At 43.7% G+C, this 11742-nt stretch overlaps 1 protein-coding gene across 2 annotated transcripts in view; it reads left to right on the top strand.

Moving 5' to 3' along the window:
* Positions 1-7273, top strand: part of OSGIN1 (oxidative stress induced growth inhibitor 1) — an 8596-nt gene extending 1323 nt beyond the window's left edge. The window contains exons 2-6 of one of the 2 annotated variants that reach the window (XM_042438203.1): positions 2053-2165; positions 2744-2880; positions 3234-3425; positions 4398-4489; positions 6111-7273. In XM_042438203.1, coding sequence (XP_042294137.1) covers positions 2108-2165; positions 2744-2880; positions 3234-3425; positions 4398-4489; positions 6111-7122 — 1491 coding nt within the window. In that variant the 5' untranslated portion in view covers positions 2053-2107 and the 3' untranslated portion in view covers positions 7123-7273. The remainder of the gene's footprint in view (positions 1-2052; positions 2166-2743; positions 2881-3233; positions 3426-4397; positions 4490-6110) is intronic. The other variant, XM_042438202.1, reaches the window with a different exon arrangement.
* Positions 7274-11742: the final 4469 nt, after the last annotated feature.

Below are 11742 nucleotides of genomic sequence, written 5' to 3'. Positions count from 1 at the left end.
CATTGGTCCCAAAGAGTCACTTTTCTCAAGCTGTTCTGATTGTACTTTTTAACCTGTCAGACTCTCTTTCAAATCTCTGGGGAAGAAAGTTTTCCTAATCCTAATGCAATCCATGAGAAATCCTGGCTTTTAGCTGAGCTCTGATAGTGGGGTTTATGAACCGCTGTTCTTTGACTTGGAGGAGTTTGGGATTTCGGTCGGGAGGCATGCTTGAGCCGAGCGGGGTTTGAGCCAAAAGAAGTTTCTCAGCTTAGCTGACTTATGTAATGTTATCTCCATGGTGGGGGCAGTGGTTTTGGCAACACGAATGTGCCTGCAGATCAGTAACACTGGAGTGGAAAGATACCAAGGAGCAGCTCCAAAGGATCAAAGGCCGACAGTGCAATAATAATAAAAAATATATATATTCAGTTCTTTTTTTGGTAAGGAATGTATGCTTCAACTTGGCACACATTCTCAGCAGCTGAAGCAACAATTGCAGTAGTGTCCATTTGCACACTTTAGACTTACTATTTTGCATACTTTTAGGACCTGGATTATATCTTTAACCTATGACACACCGACAGGTCCTACTGAAGTGCTGTGTTATGCCCTATGCCAAAAGGGGAACGGTGATAAAGCTCTGTAGGCCAGGGAAATGAGGTTGCTCAGCCTTGCTTTTCTCTCTTCTGCTTGAGCTGCTCTTGTTTGACTTCATCTGTTCTTAAAGGGCTAGCCCTAAGGGACCTTTTTGCATGTCAAAATGCTGCGAGTTCTCTTTAACTGCCAGGGCAACTTCCTACAGAATACTGGGATTTGTAGTTGGGTGAAGTATTTAGAAAGCTCAACCAGAAAGCTGTAGTGCCTCGCCAAACTACAAATTCCAGGGATCCATAGTTATGGCAGTTTAAAGTGACACCTTGTGAACGTCTCAAGGTGTAGTATCTGCTGATCCATATATTGATCTCTTTCCTACAGATATGAAAAGTAGAGAGGCTACAGCTGCATTGACACTGAAGAATGAATGCAGTTTGACACCTCTTTAATGGCCATGGCTCAATCCCATGGAGGTCGGGGATTTGTAGTTTAGCCTTCTCTGTCAGAGAGCTCTTGAGTCAGATGCCACAACAAGCTACAAATCCCAGCCATAGGATGGAGCTGTGACAAAGTGGGGTCAAGCTGCATTACTTCTGCAGTGTAGATGCCACCTCTATTGGAGAGAACATGGTTTTTATTTATGGCCAATGATTGTCCTAGTCCCCACTGTGCCATAGATTCAGTCACTGGCCATAAGAAAAACATGTTCTTTCCAACGGAGGTTGCATCTACACTGCAGAATTAATGCAATTTGACACTACGTTAACTGTCATGGCTCCATCCTATGGTTGGGACGTGTAGCTTCTTGTGGCACCCAAGCTCTCCAACAGAGAAGGATAAGTACTGTATCTCACAAAGCTACAGATCCCAGAACTCCATAGCACTGAACCATGGCAGTTAAAAGTAGTGTCAAGCCACATTAATTCTGCAGTGAAGATGTAACCTCAATCTGGAAGAATATGTTTTTCTCATGGCCAGTGACTGCATCCATGGCACAGTGGAGACCAGGAACCGCTTGACTTGTAGCTTGGGTATTTTGCCACTGGAGTCTGTTTCCAGTCTGTGCCACTGGTTACTAGCAGTGATGGCTATTTATTGCCTCCAGTATCACAGGCGATGTGCCTCTGAATACCCGTTGCTGGGGAACGCAAGCGAGAGGTGATGTTTGTATTCATGCGCAGCATGCTGGACTTGCCAGAGGTATCTGGTTGCCCACTAAGTGCAGAGAATGATTCACTAGTAGACCTTTGGTCTGATCTTGCAAGGCCTTCCTTATCTCAGTCCAAGAGATATGGATCAGGGAAGCTCATTAAAATGTGGAAAGATTGATTTTCTCAAATGTACTTGACTCAGGTGAAGTTCTGAAGCACAAACATGATGAGCAAGGCCTCGCTTTTTTCACCATCCACACACTCCCTGTGTTGTGTCAAGACGATGTTCTCGTGATAAAAAGATTATTTGGCCTTATCGTTCCAGGCACTCTTCGCACTCTGCTAGCAGAGAAAGAAGGATTGAGAGAGAGAGAGAGACCATGTTGCATGCTCATCTGGAACAGAGCAGTACCAAGCCCCTTCCTGTGGTGATCATAGGTAATGCATGCTCTGCTAGGACTTAATCTACCTTTACCAGGGTTAGTTATCTCACAAAGCCACCTTGCACCCAGCGGCCTTCCGCTGCTCTTCTTTGCAACTTCTGTCAACAAACCAACAAGCATCCTGGGTTCCCCTTTCCTTCTGTGTCATTTTGGGTGAGCAGAGTTTGCTTACTGGAAACAAACCGGATTGCAATTCTTCTTGAATCTATAATGGGAATTGGCTTGCAGACCTTGCCAGGAATCTGCTCTCTGAGGGAATGCGGTTGATGGAAAGCCAGAATTATGTGGAACAGGCACACAGACTCCACTGCTTAATATTAGTATTACAGTTATTTTGCTTTGATCTGGCCTTTGCTCTAAGCCGAGATGGATATAGAAAGGTCATGTATTGGTTAGTTAACGTATGCATGGCAATCCGATGAAAACATGGCTAAGCATGAACACTAGCATCCCAACTTGAGAAGCAAAAGATCTGACTGGGAATTGGATGGTTACAACCGCATCTTTGGATAAAATGCTCTCATTCAGCAGATGTTTCTAATCTGATGGATCCGTGTGATTTCTTCCTTTCAGGAAACGGCCCCTCAGGGATCTGCTTATCGTACCTACTGTCTGGCAATATTCCCTACGTCACAAGGAATGCCATCCACCCTAATCCTATTTTGCAAAGGAAACTGGAAGAAACACCCAAGCTTTCCATCTTAGACCAGGTTGGTAGCTCTTTGAGTTGGATCCCATGTCCACGATAGTCTCATTATGTATATGCAAATGTTCCAAAATCTGAAAAACTCTGAAATCCCCAAACACTGCTGGTCCCAAGCATTTTTGGATAAGGGAGACTCAACCTCTACAGATGTGCAGATGATTGTGTAATATTACCTTGAATACTTGACAGTAAAGACTGTCATGGTTACAACTATGTAGTGCATCCAGGAGATAGCAGGGGTTGCCACTTGGCACAGTTCTAAACTGAAAAGTTGGGGATCGCATATAGACCAGAGGTGGGCTCAAAGCTAAAGCCCTTTGAATCCAGAGTCTATAATAAGACTTCTTTTTCCTCCAGGACATTGAATACCTATCTGAAGGTTTGGAAGGGCGATCTTCCAGCCCGGTTGCTCTCCTTTTTGATGCTCTGTTGCGTCCGGATACGGATTTTGGGGGGACAGCGGATTCGGTCCTTGCTTGGTGGCACCAGCCTGAGAGAGCTGTCCCTCATTTGGTTCTTGGCAAAAATCTTCCTGGAGGAGCCTGGCATGTAAGTATCATTCAGTGCACTATTGAATGCAAGCAGAGGATTAGCAAACCCTTGTGTGTGTGATCTATTTTGTTTGTTTGACTAGAACTCCCAACATCCATCCATGGGAACTAGGTGAAAAAGACATGTGCTCTGGATTAAAGAACAAAGGCCAGGAATTGATTTTGAATATCAGAATTAGATGGGTTTTCCATACTTCCATATTGAAATTCACTACTGGTTACTGCAAACTTCTTTTTTTAAAATCAGCTGTACAATTTAGGTTGGGAGCACAGTTATTTTATTGGTGCTATTGTGAAAGACAGACGGTGTGGTCTAGTGGTTTGAGTTTTGGACTACAACTCTGGAGAAGAGAGTTCAAATCCCTGCTCAGGCATGGAAACCCACTGGGCGAGTCAGAATCTGAGCCACAGAGGAAGGCAATGGCAAACCCCCTCTGAACAAATCTTGCCAAGAAAACCCAGTAATAGGTTCACTTTAGTGTCACTCTAGAATGCACACAGCAACAACAATGTTAAAGAACAAGTTATTTTTGGACAACAGATCCCAAGCTGGCTGGGGTTCTGGGAGTTGTAATCACAAATAGTAACTTTTATGAGCGCTATAAAGAACTGTGAATCAGTAATCCTTGTCAATCTAGTACAAATCATCCAAAGTCTACCAGGAGATCCTGGTCTATCTTCTGCCTATAGTTCACATAATCTCCATCAAATTGATGATGCTGGCTGTGGCTTCTGGAAGATGGGCCCTAAAATATCTGGAGAACCAGAGTTTCCTCTCCTCTACTCCATAGATCTCATTCTTTACAATGAAGCAAAGGAAGGTAGCATAGTCTAGTTGCCACTTGTTCACTTCACATTATTTCAGAACTGGCATATTAATGGATCCTAGGAAGCTTTGAAGAGTGCAGTGCATCATCCATCTATGGATAGAGCTTTATTGATATGCTATCTTTTTTCTTTCCTTGTCCAGTCTATTGAAGGATCCATGTTCACACTGAGTCAGGGAGACTGGATGGGACTTCCTGACCTTCCATTCAAGGACTGGCTGAGCAAGAAGAAAAGGTATGAGTCCACCTCTCTGAAAGCACTCAGATAAGAAGTTTATTAAATACCTGCTTAGAAAGCTATGAGGCAAACATTTTCAAAATAGGCACTAATGGGATTTATGTTGATGATGATGCCTTAGCAAGAAGGAGATCTCAGGGCTGTGTTGGATGGCTCAGTTAAAATGTTGAGCCCAGGGTGTGGCTGCTACGAAAAGGGCATTTCAGGTTAGAATCGGCCATTTGATTTTTGGTATCACATTGCTCTTGTAGAAACCTGTGGCTGATAAACACCCTTTGAATATTGAGCAGAGTTCTGTTTGCTTTCTCTGAAAAGCATTGCAAGAGGTGCAGGAAAGGGCAACCCAGATGACGAAGGGACTAGAACAAGTCTACTGTAAGGAAAGATTACAATATTTGGGTCTAGAATTCAAAGACACAGCCATGTTAGTTGGGAAAACTGGAATGCAAAGGGATCTTGTAGCACAGACTAACTGAAAGTAAGATGTTGGTAGCATGAGCTTTTGCAGACTTGATCCTGCTTCCTCAGATGTATGTTGGTAGCTCATGCTACCAATGTCTTTCTTTCACTTAGTCTCAAAGGTGGTACAAGATCCTTTTGGATACTAATATTTGGGTCTGTGTAGCTTAGGGGAAAATAACAACAACAACAACAACAACAATCATAATTTATTTATATCCTGCCTCTCCCAAAAAGATCAAGGTGGGTTACAACACAAAAATACACTATAAAATACAAAAGGTGAATAAATGGGAGAAGAGGATATAGTAGAAGTGTATAAAATTATTTATGGTGTGGCAAAGCGGATAGTGGGATGTATCCCTCCTTCTCTCATAATCTTAGAGATTGCAGTCATGTAGTGAAGCTGAGTGTCAGATGTATAGTTAAACAGTAGGTTTCAGTACCGCAAGCTGTACTGATGGGTACTGACTTACACAAGCTTTCCAAGGGGATAAGACAGAACTGCAGATGATAAGGCTATCAAATGGCTACCGACCATGGTGGCATCCCTATAATATGAAACAATATGTATAGCAGTTGTTGATGAACAGGAACAAGAGGGTGCCATTGTGGTCACATTCTGCTGTCATTTTCCCATAGGCAACTGCTTAGCTGCCACATGAAGAGAATATGGGAGAGGGTGATCCGATGTGGCTGCTCATATGTTCTCAGCAGGCCCCAAATATTTCATTATCTGTCTTAACTACTGTCATGCACAGATAGGAAGAGTGGGGCAGCCGCCTTTGGGTCTCATGAGCGCAGAGCAAGTTATTCCTTATTTAATTTATTCTTTTGCTGTAGTAGTGGGAGCAAGCGGAAGTTCACATGAAACTAGGCTGAGTTTAGCATGTCTCCTTCAGGCGGTAGATTCCCCCACTCCTGGTCTAGGAGATACTGAAGTAGAAGGGCTTATGGTAGTGTGGCCTAGGATAAGGTGGTCTCCTGTGTTTGCAGGTGATCCTTGAGGTATGAAGGTCCAAAGCAACCTATAGCTTGGAAGGTTAAAATCCCCAAAGTATGCTTGGTAAGTGATGCAGAATAGGTTGAATGAGTTGCCATGGATCAATCCATTGGTTTTTCCTTTGTGTACTGACAACGGTGTCCTTTTTCCCCAAAGGGGCTTCAGAAACAATCGGGCAACTGCTGGAGACATAGCTCAGTATTACCAATACTATGTGGCAAAAAAAGGACTCAAGAAGAACTTCCTCTGTGGCTCTTTTGTGACGTCGGTGAAGAAATTAAGCATGGATTCTGATTCCTGCTACACCGGTCCAGATTCAAGGGACCGCAGCTGCATGTGGAATTTCTCAGAGCAACAGCAAGCTGACCCCCAAACTGACCACGGAAGTCTCTTCCAAGTGGATGGATTAATCACAACCTTAAATGGCACACAGCCCTTTTCTCTGTATGCTGAAAATGTGGTTTTAGCCACTGGGACGTATGACAGTCCATCCCAGCTTAGGGTGAAAGGGGAGCACCTTCCTTTTGTCCACCATTCGCTCTCCGCTCTTGAAGAAGCAGTGAAGAACAAGGAAATTGGCCCAATGTCTGACCCAATCCTGATTGTCGGCGCTGGGCTCACAGCAGCAGACGCAGTCCTCTTTGCGCACCATTGCAACATCCCCGTGATTCATGCCTTTCGACGGAGGGTGAACGATCCAGCCCTCATCTTCAACCAGCTTCCTAAGACAATGTACCCCGAGTATCACAAAGTCCACCAGATGATGAAAGAGCAGGCTGTCCTTTGTCCAGGGCCGTATGAGTGTTACATCAGTCTTCCGGAGCATCACATCGTCTCCTTCACAGAGGACCGGAAGTGCATCTTTCGTGACAAAAGCCACCGCCAAAAAGTACACAACATCTCCATGGCTTTTGTCCTCATAGGCTCCACCCCCAACTTGTCCTACCTACCCAACAATGGGGTGGACTTGGCTGTAGATTGCGAGCAGCCAGTCAGCTCCAAGAGGAACCCCATTGATATTGAGCCCTTCACTTATGAATCCGTCCATGAGAAGGGACTCTATGCCATGGGACCATTAGCCGGGGACAACTTTGTACGGTTTGTCCAAGGTGGGGCTTTGGCCATTGCCAGCTCTCTGCTGAAGAAGGTCAACAAAAACCCTCCATAGCACTTGGCAATTATTTCCTCTTCTCTGGAGGAATCATAAAATCCTAGAGTTGGAAGAGACCACAAGGGCCATCCAACCCAATCCCATTCTGCCATGCAGGAAGACACAATTGAAGCATTTTTGAATGATGGCTATCTAGCCTCTGTTTAAAAATCTCAAAGGAGGAGACTCTACTACTCTCTGAAGCAATGTGTTCCTCTGTTGAAGAGCTCTTATTGTCAGGAAGGTCTTCCTAATGTTTAGGTGGAATCTCTCTTCTTGTAGTTTGCATCCATTGTTCTGTGTCCTAGTCTCTGGAGCTGCAGAAGACAAGCTTGCTCCATCCTCATCCCTTCAAATATTTAAACAGGGTGTTTATGTCCCTCTTGAGATATGAAGTCTCCCCCCTGTTGCCTTCTCTAGGTTCGCTCTGAAAGGCTGAGTCACAGACCCCAAGAAATGAAAGACATAGCTGTGTTTGTCTGGAAATTCACTATGCAAAGGCATCTTGCATAACTGACAGATAGAAGTTGGTAGCATGAGCTTTCATAGACTTCAGCCTACTGCATCTGAGGAAGTAGGCTCAGGTCTACAAAAGCTTATGCTACCAACCTCTGTCTTTCAGTTAGTATCAAAGGTGCTGCAAGATCCCTTTGCATACAGACCCCAAGAAAGTAAAGGTGAGGAGTTGGGGAGGTTGCTCTTTTCAATCCACTAGACAACCAAGTCTTCCTTCCCCATGCCACAAATTATAGAGGCAGCTCTACACATGCAACAGCACACAACATATGGAAGAAAGCAGTTGACCATAATGACAGAAAATGTGGTCAGAGCATTCTGAATTTTAAATCTGCACAGGCTCCTCCACTCCTTTTATAGATGATATTCCCTCATTATATAGATTCTACCATGCTTCAAGTGTCCTTTCATAAGAGTGCAACCAAATGAAAGCATCACTCAGGCAGTGAGTCTATGGGGCTTGAATAAGGATGGAAGAACTTCTCCTACATAGGGGTTGTTCTAGAACTGCAAGTTGTCTTATATATGAAGAAATTTGATAAAGTTCTTATCAAAAACAAAGTGAATGACATTCTTCCCAGTATGCACCAGCCAAATCCAATAGATGCATTTATTTCCAGTGTGGAGAAGACCATGCTGTACTGGCTAGCCATCTAATCTAATGGGGAAAGAAAGAGGCTGCCCTTGTTCTGCACAACTTGATTGACTAGACAGGGCTCCCATGTTCTCTCATGTTCAAATTATGAAAAGCTGATTTTAAGAGGAAATGTGTGCTTTTTGATCAGTGCGAACCAAATGAAATTCTTACTCATTGCTACAAAAGAAATTGGTCTTTTGGCAACTTGTGGCCTATTGTTGGACTGCATCTCCCTTCCTTCCTCGCTGTTGGCTTTGCTAGCTAGGGCTGATGGGAGTTGCAATCTAACAAAAGCTGGGGACCCACGCGTTTCTCAGATGCAAAGTTTTGCAAAGCCACGATGGATGCAGTACAGAAGTCTCAGGAAATCCTTGGATATCTCCTCTTAGATGTTGGTGCCAACTTTGAAGCTGCATGCCAAGTTTTATCCAATAAAAATTAAACATGCTGCTGATTTTTTTGTAAAGCAAAAGTTCATGTTTTTTTTAAAGTTTTATATGTATGTATATGGATTTTTTTTGTAAACAGCTATTTTTAAATAAAGAGATTCTAGTGTTGTACAAACCTGAAGTCTTTTCATCTGTGAGCAACATCACTGACCCACATATGTTCTATTTTAAAAAGAAGATATTGTGCCAATTATTTATTACTCAGGTCCCTGCCTGGCTGGGACATGAAGTCCCCAATTAACAACGTTTAAGGAAAGAGATTCATCTGGAGTCCCTGTTCTGATGCACATGGGCAATTTAAACAATTATCATTGTGGGCACATACCCCTTTTTATCCGATAAGATTTAAAATGGAAGCTATTGGCATCCAAGTTCCTTGATTATTTCTTCAGCATTTTTTTTCCAATTGGTTATCATTAGATATCATTAGATATAACTTCTAAGTTTGCACGCTTGATTGTAGGAAGAAACGCTATAATAAGAGACAACCAGCTCATGCAGGTCCTTGGTCGCTCATAGGATCGGAAGGGATCTCAAGGGTAATTTAGATCAATCTCCCAACCTAAATCAATATTTAACAGTTTCCCTGATAGGTTGGATCATCCATCCTCCTGACTCTTCATTAACTTAGCAAAAGAGGCACAGAGAGTATAAGCGCAGCTTTAAAAAGGCATTTTAGGGGACTATAATTCCCAGAATCCCCCAGTAGGATGAAAATTGGTCATGCTAGCTGAAGGATTCTGGGAGCTGTAGTCATGTCCAAGCTCATACTGAGTCATAAAAGAGGAGCCCTTGTGGCACCGTGTCAGCACTGCAACCACAAGGTTGTGAATTTGATCCCAGGGCTCCAAGGTTAACTAACGCACCCTTCCATCTTTTTGTAGGTCAGTAAAATGAGCCCCCAGCTTGTTGGGGGCAATTGGCTTACAGATTGCAAACATATGTCCATTGATCCATCATGCTCATCCAGGAGGATTTACATGTAACTAACGAAATATCTTGGAGATGGGACTCAAGCCTAAACACAAAGCTCATTTATGTCTCAAGTGCACCTTATATGCGTACCTTGAAGGTAACTTAATACATGCTATTTTGAAATCATTTTGTCATGAAACAAAGTTTGGGCACACTGAGGTCTCCGAAAGCAAAGGTGTCACTCTCTCAACCACCTATTATTTGGTTTTTGGAATCTTTTGGATTTCTGGATCCTGGATAAAGGAGACTAAACCTTACAACTCCCTATGTCCATTTCCAGCTGGAAAGTCCAAACCATTGTAGTATCTCCTTACAGGTAACCTGTTCCTGGACTTTGATCCATATGGCTACCTTGATATGGCATCCACTACAGCCCTGGCCAGAAGCGTATACTGTATTCCTCCAAGTCCGTCTCCATTCTGAGAGGTGTTGGCCTGCGACTGTAAATTTCCATCAATTGCACCACACCGCCTGTCCAGCCGCCCTGATCTAAAAAAAGATCAACTGGCTGACAGTAGATCTTTGTGAAATATAAATGCTTTGCCCCATGCTTGAAATCCTGCCTCTGCAGCCGGAGCAAGTGCCTGGAACCTGTGTTGAGAGAGGTCGAGGGACATGGGAATATTATTTATAGGGATGATGCTACCTGATCCCATTCCTGTCATTCAAGACCTTGTCTCCTACTCATATAATACAGTCCAGCCTGAGCTTTCCAAGGCCATGCAGAGCTTCAGAAACAATCCTACACAGAGGCAAACTCCAAGAGATCCAGGGTGCATCTACACTGTAGTAATAATGTAGTTTGACACCACTTGAAGGGCTGTAGCTCCATCTGATGGAATCCTGGAATTTGTAGTTTCACAAGGTCTTTAGCCTTCTTTTCCAAAAAGTGCCGGTGCCTCGCAAAAGTACAAATCCAAATATTCTGTAGGATGGAGCCATGGCAGTTAAAGCAGTGTCAAACTGCGTTAATTCTGCAGTGTAGATGCACCCTTTGTCCAGCACTCAGGCCATCACACTAATATAGCGGCTGTCCAAACATGGAGAAAGAAACGGTTAAAAGATGACACAATCATCGAAAGGTCCCTCTACACAACAAGGGTGGGATTTTCCCAAAGGGTTATTGAAGGCCATAAGTTATTTCACTTTCCCCCCCAAGGGAAGGAAAGCAACAAAGCAACAAAAGGGCTTTTCACTCTGAGCATGGATTCCAGTGTGCACGCGCTCATTGCCGAACAAGAGGCCAGGTCATATGGAAGACTGAGCATCATCATCACCAGCATCATCCTTTACAGGAAAACATCTGATGAAGCCGTCAACCAGCGTCAGCATAGATAACAGCCAGGCAAGAAATGCTAATGATTTCTCCAAAACACAAGAGCAAAAGGGGAAAAGCTCAAAAACTTGATCGCAAGAACCAAATCCTGGGCTGGTAGTTTAAAATTCATGGCAACTGCCATGCTCTCAAGCTGATCTTTGAGCTACTAGAACTTGGAAAGGCAGCTATGAAGGAACTCAATAAATTCCTTAAATAAATATTTTAAAAGGTCTAAATGTCCTAAAGGCACCAGATCCCACCTGATCTTGAAAGGTAAACAGGATCAGCCCTGGTTATTTCTTGGATGGGAGACCACCAAGTAATACCAGCTGCTGGTAACAATCAATATGGAGACCTCCTTTCCTTTCCTTTCCTGACATGACTATGGCTACCACCATGAACAGCTCTTCCAGAGAATCCAACTTCATTGCTTCCCAATTGGGAATGTTGCTCAGAGGGAGGGACGTCAAGGAGGTTTACCTTAAAAAACTTCACCGGAGAATCCCTGGCCTTGGAAATTATAAGAGAGGATTTGGAGAAAGAGTACAGATGGGAGATGCCATACCACAAGCCAGGTTGGCAGTGATGCAAGTGACGAAGGACCCGGCTTAGAGAAAAGGCATTCTGGCTGGAGCAAGTCTAGCACAGCGAGAGCATGGGATCGAAGCCAGCGGACAGCGTTAGAAATGATTGTGACACAATCTTGGCAGGAAGGGAGAAATATGAACTTTCATTGCTACATA

The sequence above is a fragment of the Sceloporus undulatus genome, chromosome 8 (genome assembly GCF_019175285.1).
Source record: "Sceloporus undulatus isolate JIND9_A2432 ecotype Alabama chromosome 8, SceUnd_v1.1, whole genome shotgun sequence".
Classification (NCBI taxonomy): domain Eukaryota; kingdom Metazoa; phylum Chordata; class Lepidosauria; order Squamata; family Phrynosomatidae; genus Sceloporus; species Sceloporus undulatus.
The sequence above is the reverse complement of the archived record's forward strand: the minus strand, read 5'-3'. Positions and strand labels throughout refer to the sequence as shown.